The following is a 13981-nucleotide window of genomic DNA, read 5'->3' as shown; positions in this document are numbered from 1 at the left end:
ATTATATGGTGCACTGAATTCAGGGGTTTAGGCATGTTAGCAAGCATCTCAATTAACTAAACTACACTCCCAGCTTTTTGGTTGTTTTGTGGTTTTATTTTTTGGTCTTGAAAAATAAAGGCTAGTCTGAAATTTTTCATCTTCCTGCCTCTACCTCTCAAATGCTAAGAGTACAGGAGAAAGTTACCACACTAGCTCTATTATTTTAATGAGTAATATAACAAATGGAAAACTGTACTTAAACACAAGATTCTCCTCAACTAAAATGAATTCCCTCTACCAACCTTTAATTAGTCTAAAATAGGAAAGCTATACTTAAGAAAATAAACCAAAATCAAAAAAATCAGGAGTATAGCAGGGTCTTTCTAGCCTTTCTGGTTGGAGCAGATTGGCTGCACCAACATACATGGACACAGACCTGCAGCCAGCCAAGACGGATGGCTCTAGAGCTGGAGAAGCCCAGAGTGGAAGCATAAGCAGAAATAGCTTTATCGAGACAACTGCTGCTTTTCAGAATGGCTCTGATCTGACAGGATATCGATGGTACAACCATCCACACTGGGCCAGGTATCGAGTCAGGACATGGAGGCTGAGACTCTAATAGCAGTGGGGTCTGATAAGAGCTAGGCAAGGTCTGTCTCACTCTCCTCTTCCTCCTGCCCTGGCCAACAGCCAGTGTCTTGTCAACACACAGGATGGGGACCCACCTCTTCCACACGTCGCCGCTCCTCCTTCTGCTCCTCTATGCGGCGCTGCCGTTGGTGCAGCAGGTGTTTGATGTGTGCCTCCGGGTCCCGCTGCTGCTGTTGTTGCAGCTGCTGCTGCTGCTGCTTTAAAGCCTCAGAGTTGCTCTTATTCTCCTGCTGGAGTCTGAGGAATTCTCTTCGCAGTGTGGACTCACCAGGCACATTCATGATGGAGCTGGGTGAGCGGGACAAATGCACACTGAAGTGCAAGCACACTGGTGGTCCTCACCCCCGGGCAGCCTGCTGAGCGGACGCCTCCAACCCTACCAGCCATCCTGCCAATGGCCAGGAAATCTGTCTTCTGTTTTGTCCCTCTTCCCTGTTTTGAGACAGGGCCTGAATTAGGTAGCCCAGACTGGTCTGGGGAGGTTTTAAAGATTCCAGACCACACCTCTGTCAGCCCTGTCAGCCCTAAGACCCCGTCCTCGTCCCAGTTCATCTGCTTCACTCTCTGTCTTGCGCTGCGCTGTGTTGTGTTGTCTTGCAGTTGCATTATTTATTGTGTATGTGCGAGCATGCTTGTCAGTGGTGCATGTGCGCATGTCTGAGTGCACCACAGCAAGCCAGTGGAGGTCAGAGGACAACTTGGAAGAATTCTCTCCTTTCAACACGTGGGTCCTGGGAACTAAACTCGAGCCACCAAGCTTGGGCAGGTGCCTTTGCCAACTCACCAGCCTGGAGACTCAGTTTATACAAGTTTCTATCACTATGTGCCATTACCTGAGAGTCCCCAAAGCCAAGCAAGGATCACTGCTGTTCTTCCAGACAACAGAGACCCCAATCTCTCAGCTCTACTTGCCAAACCCACCTTGGCTCGCCTTCCTCTCCATGGCTGTCGTCTTCCTCCTCACTGCCGCTGTACTCATACTCTGTCTCCTCTGCAAAGGAGACCATGGATACTTTTCCACTCACGGCCTCAGCCTCCAGCCTGGGTAGGGAGACCTCAGCTGGGAATGTCTACGTGCACAGTCCGACCCTGGAGCTGCAAGTCTGAGGAAAGGGTTCCTTGGGCAGGGAGACTGGGGCACGGGAGGGCAAAGCAAGTCCAAAGACCTCACGGCTAGAGAGGGGACAGGGCAGAGGCCCCACCCACACCCCGCTGTCCACCATCCACTGACCTTTCTCACCCCGCTTCTTCCGCGAGCGGTCGATGTGGTCCTTGAGCTGGATGCGGACCTGCCGCTCCGTGGGCTGGTCTCGGATGAAGGGGAATTTGAGTAACTGTTCGGTGGGTGGGCGGCTCAGGTAAGTCTTGATGAGACACGTGTCGATGAAGTCAGTGAACTTCTTAGACCTAGACACAGTGGAGGCTCACACTGGGAGGGCCCTTGGAAGGGCCACTCATCTCTAAACTGTCTTTTCTCTTCCAGCTTCTCCAAACCCCAATCCCCGCAGTTGCTACCTGCAGTTCCCACACCTCTTCCATCGCATACACCAAAGCCTGGACACAGGAAGTAGTAAGGTGAGGGCAGCCCTCCCTGACAGATTGAAACCGCTCAAAGACATACCATTTCTTTGACTTGAGCCTGGGGGGAGGGTTCCGAGGGATGAGGAAGAGGGCCCGCATAGGGTGCATGTCACACAGAGCTGGGACACAGAAGACACCATCAACCTCTTTGCCATATTTAGGCCAAAGAATCCCTCCCTTAACATGACCTCTGAAGCCACCTCCTCCCACACATCCACTCCCTTTGCCCTCCCTTCTATCCTATCCTACCCCAAGACAAAAGCAGCACTTACGGGGGGCTCCCTCTGCCATTTCAATGGCTGTGATTCCTAGAGACCAAATGTCACTCTAAAAGAAGGGAAAGAAGGGACAGGTATGAATGTTCCTGACAATACTGCATAGTATTCCCTCACCCAGGACCCCACACACCTTCCTGACAGTATTACATAGTAACTCCCTTCACCCAGCATTCCACACAAACCTACCATATCCTCACCCCTCCCCCAATCCCATTCCTAGAAATCATTGCACTCTCCAGTATAAACATTCCCTCTGTAGACGGTTAGGTCTTAGTTTAGTTTATCTGTTACAGGGTATTGCTAGAAGTCCTGCAGGGCTTCAAGCTGTGGTCCTCCATCCAGTTTTTAGCTACCCAGGCCTAGCTACATCCGTAGTTTCTCTCTTCACTCCTCACATGTCACTTCCCTCATCTGGGTCATGTCCCCAAACTTTTAATCTATGTTCCCCCTCACCTCCTTCCTAACCCCAGGAGCCCCAGTGTTTCTGCTGTCCATGTCATACCCTGTAGTCATAGGTGGCATCGGGGTTCTCGTCACAGGCAATGACTTCTGGAGCCATCCAGTATGGGGTCCCAATGAAAGTGTTCCGCCTGCCCACAGTGCGGTCCAGCTGAGCACTCACCCCAAAATCCACTGTAAGCATGAGGAAGGGAGAGCATGGGGAGGGGAGAGCATGGGAGGGGTGAGGAGACCATGGGGAGGGAAGAGCATGGGGAGGAGTGAGGAGGGGTGAGCATGGGGAGGAGTGAGGAGGGGTGAGCATGGGGAGGAGTGAGGAGGGGTGAGCATGGGGAGGGGAGAGCATGGGGAGGAGTGAGGAGGGGTGAGCATGGGGAGGGGAGAGCATGGGGAAGGGTAAGGAGGGGTGAGCATGGGAGGGGTGAGCAGGAAAAGTCTCCTCATTCTACTTCACTCCACTACTTGCACTCATGCCCCCAGCCTGAAACCTAAGGCCCAGACCTCACACCACTAAGAAACCGCAAAGCCTCTTCCACCCTTCAAGGTCTTGAAGAACCTGACCCAATCTTCCTGGATCTTGGGGCTTAAAGCACAGCATCCCAGGGAGGAGAGACTCAATCCCCTAACTTCCACCGAAGGATGCTGGGCAGCTGCCCTCTGTGGGGTAGCAGGCAAAAAATCTCTCAGGATTTTTCAGCAGGAGGCAAGACTCTCAGGGTGGGTGGTGGGGGCAGGGAACAGGCCTCCTCACGCACATGCAGTTGGACCCAAGCCAGACAGCTGAGGAAAGGGACCTTGTTCTCTGTCCTGACAGTGACAGGGCCTCAGAAGGATCCGTAGTACCTAGCTTGACTTCAGCATTCTCTGTCAGCAGCACATTTTGTCCCTTGATATCTCGGTGGATCACCTTGTGGGCATGGAGATGGGCAAGACCCTGGAACAAAAAAGTGGGACAAATCAGCTGTAGTGGAGTGGGTGGGAAAGAGCAGGAAGGTGGAAGGAGACTGAGGGGAGGTTAGCTCTCAGTCCATTCAGAGTGAAGCCGAGGTACAGACCTTACCCACCCACAGCCCGAGTACAGGCAGAGTTGTATTGGGTGTGTGTGTGTGCATGCGTGGAGAATGCATCGGCATAGTGGCATGCGGGAAGGGATGGGAAGGGGCTCCAAGCTCACCCTGAGAATCTCCCTGCAGATGTAAGCAATGCAATCCTCCTTCAGTGCGTTCCCTTTTGTGTTCTTTACCAGGTCGGTCACTGAACCAGCACCGCAGAACTCCATCACCAGCTATGGTCCCAGGTCCAAGGCAACAATCAGGAAGAAAAATACCTGTCAGGCAAGGCCTCTGCCCCCACCCGGACTCCTGGAGCAAGACCAGAGGTTTGGGGACCAGACTGGTGTGAGTCAGACAGCAGGGGCTAGATGATCCCTTAGAAACCACAGGACTCCTCTGAGGTCGCAGAGAAGGTACACACTTGAAGAGGAACTGGTAGTATAAAGAATGAAAAAATCCCCCCAAACTGTCAGCACAGTGACACAGGCTATCTCATTTCCCTTGAAGTGTCTAGTGCTTTAGTCATATTTTCCCTAGAATCCCAAACTGGCTTAGAACTACTGCTCTACAGCAGGGGCTGGCAAGTACAAGTGCCAAAGAATCTTGTTTTGTTTGTGTGTTTTTGCTTTTTAAAAGTTTTTTGGTTTTGTTTTGAGACATAGCTCTAACTGGAACTCATATAGACAAGGCTGGCCCTGAACTCAAGAGATACATCCACCTCTGCCTCCTGAGTGCTGGAATTATAGGCGTGCACCAGTACCATCTAGCTCCTGTAAGTTACTTTTGTGTATACATGGGGTGTTAGGGATTGCCTTCAAGGTACTAGGTGAGCTACACTCAGCCTGAATCAATGGATAATGGTATACCATTCCCCAACTTGTGAACTTGTGTGTGTGTGCACACGAGAGAGAGAGAGAGAGAGAGAGAGAGAGAGAGAGAGAGAGAGAGAGAGAGAACGCAAGCGCTCGAGGGCGAGAGATCAACAAGCAGGCTAGACTAGCTGGTCCCAGTCTGTGTCCCATTTGACCATCATTGGGTAAAAACAGCTACTGCCAAGATCTGCTCTTTATGTGTTCTTCATGTCCCCACACTTGAAAGGCAGCTGAGCTATCTCCCTCAGCCTGTGTTCACTATGTTTAATGATGGGGGGGGGTGAACCCCAAAGAATACAATTTCTTGACAAATGAGAATGGTAGGGAATTTTAATAACCTAAACATAAATGTGAGATTCAGGCACACTCATTTCAGGTCTGTTTGAATGAGGGTCTTCCCACAGAGTAGCCTTACACACAGGCTCTTCCTGCCCTCAGCCTCCTGAGTGCTGGGACTAGGTGTGAGCCCCTCTGCTTGGCTAGCCATGGTCAGCTGTTCATGTGGTCTTATTGCTTTAGGGGTGTGAGCACAAGTGAGTAGTGGTAACAGCAAATGTGACCATGTGACTGAAGCACTTACTATTTGGACCTTTCCAGAAAAAGCCCAACCTGTTTGACTCAGGTAGGGGGGCCGAGATGGCTAGGGAAGCTCACAGGTCCTGCTCAGTGTGCTGCTGGAGGGAGCTCGGGAGCAATTCCTTCCAACTGTTTCACTAAAGTTGACATCTAATTTAGGAAAGGGCTGCTTGGGACTGGTATATTTGCTATGTAATTAAAGTAACTGCCATATGTCCCACCACTAGGACAACAGAACACAGTGGGTGGAGTAGAGGCCCAGTACCCCATAGTCAACAAGAAAGCATTTGGCCACTATTGCCTAGCTCCCAGTCCTCAGTGGTCTAGATACAATCTGGTGTGTGATGTGTTCCCCAAATCCTGGGGGCCACTGAGGCTGCCACCATGTCTCATGTTCATCTTTGCAGGGTATTCAGAGGACGTTTACTGAATATCTGAAGTCTAGTGTGCTTCCAGGGAGTGAGGCCTGGCATGTTGTCCCGATAGCCACATGATGTCCCTAGCAGCTCGTCCCTCAAGTATGGGCCCACACCACAAAGGGTGAAGCTGGAAACTCGGTGGCACTGATGTTCAAGTTAGGGAGAGAATGACTCTTAGGTATTTTCTGGGCCAGGAGGTATCTGGGTAGGCTTTGGTTCAAACCATCACCCAGAAGGGCTGTGCACTGCCAGGATGGGTCTGAGTCCTGTTGTTTCCCACAGATACTTTGATTCTATGGCTTTCACAATATTGTATCCAAAGGCACAAGAACTTACAGACTAAGCTCCCCCCACCCTCATCCCTGTCTTCTGGCCATGGCCAAGATTCTTGCTTACTGATTCAGAAATGCTTGCTGACTAGCTAGGGTAATGAAGGATGGAGCGTATCACTAGATACACCGAGGACAAGACATTGGGTATACAAGACTAAATGAAGAGTTCAGTGAGCCATGAGGTTCCTTTAGATCCAGTGAAGGCAGGGTTGTCAGAACAGACACAACAGACACTGGCCTTGTCCCACAGGAGGAGGGGCAGGAAGGGCACTTCTTACCCAGAGCTGGTCATCGTTCCCAGGAGGGCTCTTCTTGATAAAGGCCCCATAGTAGGTGGCAATATTGCGATGGTGAGAGTACTTCTTTAACATGTTGATTTCCTGTTTGATCTCTTCCTCCTCATCCTAGGCAAATGGGGGTGAGGCCTGAGCTCCTATAGATCCTTTTTTGATGCCAGCCCCATCCTTCCCAGCTCCACTTCCTACCTCTGTGACATCCATGACCTTAATGGCAGCCAGCTGCCCAGTCTTGACGTGCCGCCCCTGCAAGACAGTCCAGTGTGGAGGGTGTGGAGGGGTCTAGGTATATGCTCACTTAGTAAAATAAGGAAGAGGAACTGATTCTGGAAAAAGCCATGTCTCTCAGTGTTTTTCTATCTTAGAATGCACCCTCCGTGTGGCAGAGAGGGAACTCCTGAGCCAGCACAGTGAGGGGAAACTGCCCAGGCGTTTCTAGGCGATACAGATAAAGTTCCACAAAGATGAGGGTCTCCATACGATACCTGAGGTGCAGAACAGATGCACTGTTCAGTTCCACCCTCCCTAGTGGGTCTTTTCACCAGACTGAAAGTTAGAGTAAAGGCTAACCCTTTCCTTCATCTATGTCACGTAAAATGTCTGGCGCTTTCCTGGCCCAGCCATTCTAGACAGGAAGCCTTTCCCTGGATCAATCTTATGCCCAAGGTGTTTTATGTTATCAGGGAAATTATAGCCACACTGCTGAGCTTAGGCAAACAAAGGGGGCAGCTGATGTGTGCCCCATCTTAGTGGTGTGTCTATGCTGTACCAGAGCCTCTCTGCCTCAATTCCTACCCCACCCACCAGCCCTACTGAGATCTTTCTAAGAACCACCAGTGGGGGGCTGGAGAGGTGGCTCAGCAGCTAAGAGTACTGACTGCTCTTCCAGGGGTCCTGAGTTCAATTCCTAGTACCTACACGGTGGCTCACAACCATCTGTAATAGGATCTGATTCTCTCTTCTGGTTTGTGTGAAGACAGAACACACATACACACACACACAAAACAAATAAATATATTTTTTTAAAAAAAGTCAATAACTTGAACAAGAAAATCCCAGGCTTCCTGTTCACAGGAAGGGACATGGGTATTGCTACCCCTGAGTCTTGTCTTCGGTAGCCAGAGAAGCACAGCTATGTGGATGGACAGGACTCAGCAGGAGCTGTGCACGGTTCCTCCACAGCTCCTGCTTACAAAGGGAAAGGAGTAGGTGAGAGGCTATTAGTCCCAGCGACCAGGAGACCCAGGCAGGCAGGGACATCGGTGGACACATCAGGAGCTATCTTGAGATGAGGAAGCAGACTAAATGTTCCTGGGGGTAGCACCCACCTAACCCCCCTCACCGATGTGGCCACTTTATGTAGGGGAGGAGGCCTGGCTACTTGAGAGGGCTGAGCTGGCCAAACTGAAAAAGCTAATCGGAGGCAGAGGAGATGCCACTTCTGTGGGGAGGAGAAGCAGCTCAGAAGCAGGAGGCCGACAAAGCCGCTTCCTCTCTGCAGGCCACCAGTGAGGTCCCAACAACCCCAAGTCTCCTTGTAAGCTTGGGAGGTGCCAACCCACAGTTCTGGTATGATCTCTGAATTTCCAGGTGAGCCCTGATACCCATGTCCCCACATGCTCTTCCTGCTTCCTCTATCCACAACCACCAGCTGCAGACTGGTTCCTGCCACACCCAAGGCACTTCTACACACAGAGATATCCTCCTCCTTCTTTCTGTTGCTGGTCTGTGCTTTCTTCCTTCTGAGGGGTCCCCAGCCTCTTTCATCTCCTGAAGCTTCTCTCAGATCGCCAGACCTGGGACTCACCTTCCTCCATTCCTCTAAAGCGGCCCTCAGGTTTGAAGGTTCTATTCTGTAATGTCTCACCTTGTATACCTGCCCATAGGTTCCATTGCCAACCACCTCCACCAGCTCAAAGATTCCTGCAGGGTCCTGGGAGGGAGAAGAAAGAACAAGATGTTATCACTTCAGCAAGGGCTGTGATGCTGGAGGGGAAGAAGGTGTCAACCTTATCCTGGTGACAGAGAAGACAATCACTTAGGGGACTGTGGCGAACCCTAATGGTTAGATGGGTTTTCTCTGGATAGTTCAGAGTTAATTCTATTCTAGAGTCAGGAGGGAACATGGTAGTCATAGCCCAGAGGGCTTTTCAAAGACATGCTCTTGATTCCCAACTCACTGACCTATGGCTATGTATTCCCAACTGCAAGTGAGGGTGCCCAAACACACCCCTGGCCTGGGCTAAACTTTCAGTGAGGTAATGCCCACAATGCACTGCTGTGTGCCCACAACAGCCCAGGCTGGCAGTGTGTTTCAATAAGAGTTTAGTATTATTGCTATTAAGAGATGGTTCAGCAGTTATGAGCACTGGCTGCTCTTTCAAAGGCCTGGTTTCAATTCCTAGCACTTGCGTGGCAGCTCACAACCGTCTGTAACTCTAGTTCCAGATACCCTCCAATTCCCTCACCTTCACACAGCCATACATGCAGGCAAAACACTACATGTGAAATAAAAATTTAAAAATGGGGGCAGGGACAGAGATGAGCCAGGGCACAGGAGGTACGGTCCATTGGTCTCCCCTCCCTAGTTCTTTAAAATAAGGGCCTCCGGTAAGACATGAAGTGTTTGGGACATGTGAAGTATCCTCCACAAAAGGAGAGAGAAAGGGCCTCTCACTGCCACACTGAACTCTGCCCTTCCTCCTGTTCTGAGCCATGCAGTGCCAGGAGAAAGCCTACAGAGTGAACAAAGCTTCTAAAGATCCCCTCCTCCTCCTGGCTTAGAGCAGGCGGCCTGGTCTCACAGGCACGTCTGCCACCCTACCCTAAGGCCACCCAAACCCTCCAGGCGGGAGGTGTGTCTGCAAGCTGGCCCCCCAGTATCATTCTGCACAAAGAATAGGTCTGGCCCAATCCCTGCAGAGACCAAGGACACCAATGTGGTGTCAACTCTCCAGGCAACACGTAAAGTCTCACAGCTGAGCATCCTAACGGCATATAACCTAAAAGTTCCCTCTCCCTGACTTTAAGAGCCAATATAGGATTTCTGAAAGAAAAAACATCCTGTTGTGTTGAAGAAATCTACAGGGACAGGGTCTGGGCACAGACACCCTGAGACCCCCTGCCCAGGGTTTTCAGGAATGTGTGTACTGCACTTGTCCATCTTCTCAGAGAGGAAGTGGAGGGCAGAAACACACCCTGGTTCCCTCACAGCAGAGATCACAAGGCATTGTGATTACATATTTACTTGCTGGGAAACTCCCTGGAGGAAGTGCCTGAGTTCTACTTGTTCTCCAAATCTGTCCAGCCTCTCAACGGACCTGGCACTCAGCAGCCTGAAACATGTACCCCATCCTCCCCAAGAGAATCTCACAGCAATGAAGGAGCCTCCTCCTAATCCTTGATTATAAATCTCATGTCAACAGTCAATCACTTTACTTTCACAAGTGACAAAAAGAAAAAGAAAAGAGGTGTATGCATGGCATGAAGACCGTCCTTGGCTTCCACCTTCCTTGACACGGGAGCTCCTCCTCACTGCTGAGTAAGTCGGGATAACTGACTTGCTACACAGAGTGTGGAGGGCGGACGACTTGGAAAGGTCTGCTTTGTCTACCTACCATGTGGGTCCTGGGAAACAGAACTCAGCCTTTGCTGGTGTCTCTGTGCTAAACATCCTAACTGCATATAACTTAAAACTCCAGTATAGAGTCAATACAGGATTTCTGAAAATAAAAAAATCCAGTTGTACTGAATGAATGTTATGAAACCAATCTATCAAATAAATCTTTAACAGGACTCAAAGGAAAAGGGAGCACTGTTGCCACCAGTTGGGGATGCAGATGGGAGCACTGTTGCCACCAGTTGGGGATGCAGATGGGAGCACTGTTGCCACCAGTTGGGGATGGAGGCAAATGAGGTCTGCCTGAACTTAACAGCTACAAGCAATATGAAGTCGTATTGTCTAGCTGTAGTTCTAGCTGTGCAGGGTCAAAGAGAATACAACGCCCGGAGGGCCTTCCTGAATGATGAGCTCGTCCACGCTTAGTCTCCTGATACTGACTTTAGGGAGGCCTTTTCTTGAATCCAACTTCAGTTCTTTCAGCCGAAGGAGACAGGAAAAAAGACAGACAGGCAGGCATGATTTTTCTGACTACGATGGCTTGCTAAAGGCAGAGTGATATGCCATCCTAAGCTCCATTTACCACAACTCGAATTCAGAATATCCAATTGGCTCTACAGGAGGCAACACTTGAGGGTTTTGGAGGCTGGGTAAGTTTCCAACCACAGATAAGGAAAGGAATAAAGAGTGCCTGCATGCCCTGCTGAGCAGCAGTGTGTGGTTAAGTTTGAGAAGTCAGGAAGCGTGGGAGCACACGTCTATCAAGCAGTTCAAAACAAGGGTCTGATGAAGTGGCAGAGACACTCGGGAGTGAGAGTTGGTGACAAAGTATGACGAGAAGGAGCACAGGAAAGTAGGCCAAAAGAAGCCAAGGCTGCCCTGAGGACCACAGGACACTGGAGGATGGGCAGCAAGACGGAGCAGTCAGAGACATTGCAGAGACGCCGGTGCCTCAGCCTCTAAATGACCAGGGAGAAGCTCCAAGGGAACTGCATTGTGGGAGTGGAAAGTGGAGAGTGGGGGCTGGAGGAAATGGGAGGGCTGAGGAAGTCAGGGCTCAGGAGCACCCTCCCAGTAACAGCCTGAGAGCGGAAGAAGGAAATCAAAGGACTCCTCAAAAAGGCCGAGGGTCAGACAAGTTTCTCAGAGTAGGCAGATCTCTCATGTCCATGGATGGGAAAAAGACAAAATGGGAGACAAAAGGAATTGAGTTTAAATAACATTTTTTGTGTGTGTGGGTCTGTAGGCTTTGCTGTTGTGGCTCCTGTTTCTCTGGAATTTGTCAGGTAGATGTCCCACCTCTTGAGTGATATTCCCAGTTCAGGAGTATGTAAGGTTTCATTTCTGAGTAAGTAAACTATTGTTCTTTGCTTTGTAGTAGTGACAAAACCCAATGGTCACCAATTCTCTCGCTGCATACCAAATGATTAAGAGTACCCAGATACCCAAGAATTTAGGTGCGATTTGTACACTGATTAGACAGCAAATATAACCCTTCAAATACTATCCGTCCTTGGTGACCCTCTTCAAAGGTGAAGAGCCTCTGTGAGGGCTACAGTGCTCCTGGAAGACCTCAGGTGGCCCTAGCTGGCCTGGCACTGCTTTGTAAGGAGCGCTGTCGTCCTTCTGAGCTTCTTCCCAGTTCTAATCTAGCCAGCTACCCAAGGAGGAAAGGATACTAAAGCCCAGGAGAGGGGGTAAATCCTGAGATCTGCTGAAGTCAAGGAGACAGCTAAGCAGGAAAAGATGCGTGTTGCATAGCCTTTTGCCCACATAGACATGGAAGAAGACCATCTTCACAAAGTTATCCTCTGACCTCCACAACACACATCATACCTATACACAAATAATAAATGCATAATTTTTTAAAAGATGAGAGCCTGGAGAGATGGCTTAGAGTTAAGAGCACTAGCTGCTCCTAGAGCTGGGTTGAGTTCAGGTTTCAGCACCCACATGGTGGCTCACAACCATTTTAAAACACACACACCTTTGAAGATGAAAGTTCAGTAATATTCAGTGGCCTTGGCTCCAGTTAGAGTGTAGACCTACCCACTGTGGCACACATCTCTAGCCTTAGCTTCCATGGAGACCAATGCAGGAGGATGAGTCAGAGACTAGACTGAGCCATCTATACCCCCAGATAACAACAGAGCAGATAAAAAGCTAAGCAGAAGTGTAGCTCAGCTGGTGCAGCACACAGCGCATGCCTACATGCAGGCCCCGGGTGTGATCCCCAGAATGCATGCATATATATACATATGAGTGTGTGTGTGTGTATAGATATAGATAGATATAGTGTAGTGATACACACCTGGAATCCAAGCACCCCAGTAGTAGTGCCAGGAAGAACCTAAGTTCAAGGTTATCATCAGCTACACACTGAGCTCAGGGATAACTGGGACTCAATAAATGACCCTGTCTTTGTGGAGGTTTGGTCTGTTGCTATGTACGGTAATGCTAAACTCTGTACCTGAAGGCCTACCAATGAATTCTCAAGTTTACTAACTTTTTGGTGTGTAAACCTTGTTTCTTAATCTAAAACTATTGGTTAAATAAAAATGGCTTCATCCAATTACTGCAGCCACTAGAGGCAGATGGGATTTGAGTTACTTGGTTGGGGGTGGAGAACAGAGAAGGAGGAATAAAAAGGAGAGAGGAGAAAGTGCCACAGGAAGCAAAGTACCGAGAGCACATGGCTAGGAGAAACAGCAAGTATTTGGGAGCACTCCTGGGGAGGCAGTCAGGCCAGCAGCTAGTAAGGTAAATTAGGGGTTACCCACCAGTATTGTCAAAGCCAAATAAAATAACCATAGTCTGAGTCTCTTTTATATGTAAGCTGGTCAGGGATAAGCTTAAATTGGTTCTACTACATCTCTCAAAAAGGGGGGAGGGATGCTTAGGGAGATGTTTCAGTACTTGCCGCATAAGCACCAGGACCTAAATTAGCTATCTAGAACCTACAAAAAAGGTGGGCTTGGCAGTACATGCCTTAAATCCTGGGGAGTAGTATCTCTGGAGCTTGATGGCGATCCAGTCTAGCCAACCAGTGAGTTCCAGGTTTAGGAAGAGAGACTGTCTCAAAAAGTAAGGTGAAGAGATCCAGAGATAACAGCTATGATGTTAATGTCTGTCCCCACAAGCACATGCATGACCACCCACAGACTCCAACACAGACTTCTAGTGACCAATCGTTATATCCATAGATCAGTGTCTCTCTTAGCCCTCGGCTGAGCAACTTCTTTTGCAGTAGATGATGATTAACACAGAGACCCACAACTGGCCAACTTGTAGAAAGTAATAGAATAAGAAACTGCAGAGTAACAGCATTGGAAATGTAAGTGAAATAAATACCCAATAAAGACAAAACAAAACAAAAGAAACCACATACAGCCCCACCCCCACCCCTAACTTAAGGCTCACTGAGGGCGGGCGAGGGGGCTGTGACAAGGAGACTGTGGTTTCTAGATGCATCAGCATGGTCACACATATGAATTCACAATTATGGTGACAGCATGCCCAAGACCTACATGGACTCAAGCCAAAAAAAAGCCCAGCATGGAGTGGAGTTGTGGGTACTGTGTCTCCCACCCCAGCCAAGGAGCTGCTGGCAAGGAAACAGAGAGTCAGTTTTCTTTAAGGGTGTGTGACCTTATTTGAATGGCACAAGTCACAAGTTAGACTTTGAAATTTTTTAATTTTTAAAATTGACAATTTTTGATTGTTGTTTTGTTTTCTATTAAAAAAAAAAAAAAAAAAAAAAAAGGAGGAAACAGAGCAAGTTCCAGAACACCCAGGGCTACATAGAGAGACCCTGTCTTACCAGGGTATGGGTTCAATTCCCAGCACCCATATTTTGGCGCACAA

At 49.3% G+C, this 13981-nt stretch overlaps 1 protein-coding gene across 9 annotated transcripts in view; it reads right to left on the bottom strand.

The window, feature by feature from the left end:
- The window catches only part of Mink1 (misshapen like kinase 1), a 53307-nt gene that overhangs the window by 9976 nt on the left and 29350 nt on the right, over positions 1 to 13981 (bottom strand). For all 9 annotated transcript variants that reach the window (XM_021176952.2, XM_029484118.1, XM_029484119.1 and 6 more), the window contains exons 2-12: positions 8366 to 8431; positions 6688 to 6744; positions 6481 to 6606; positions 4126 to 4236; positions 3795 to 3885; positions 2995 to 3125; positions 2487 to 2541; positions 2255 to 2333; positions 1865 to 2040; positions 1555 to 1624; positions 708 to 921 (exon numbers count right to left, since the gene is read on the bottom strand). In XM_021176952.2, coding sequence (XP_021032611.1) covers positions 708 to 921; positions 1555 to 1624; positions 1865 to 2040; positions 2255 to 2333; positions 2487 to 2541; positions 2995 to 3125; positions 3795 to 3885; positions 4126 to 4236; positions 6481 to 6606; positions 6688 to 6744; positions 8366 to 8431 — 1176 coding nt within the window. The remainder of the gene's footprint in view (positions 1 to 707; positions 922 to 1554; positions 1625 to 1864; positions 2041 to 2254; positions 2334 to 2486; positions 2542 to 2994; positions 3126 to 3794; positions 3886 to 4125; positions 4237 to 6480; positions 6607 to 6687; positions 6745 to 8365; positions 8432 to 13981) is intronic.

Source organism: Mus caroli, chromosome 11 (assembly GCF_900094665.2).
Source record: "Mus caroli chromosome 11, CAROLI_EIJ_v1.1, whole genome shotgun sequence".
NCBI classification, from domain to species: Eukaryota; Metazoa; Chordata; class Mammalia; order Rodentia; family Muridae; genus Mus; species Mus caroli.
The sequence above is the reverse complement of the archived record's forward strand: the minus strand, read 5'-3'. Positions and strand labels throughout refer to the sequence as shown.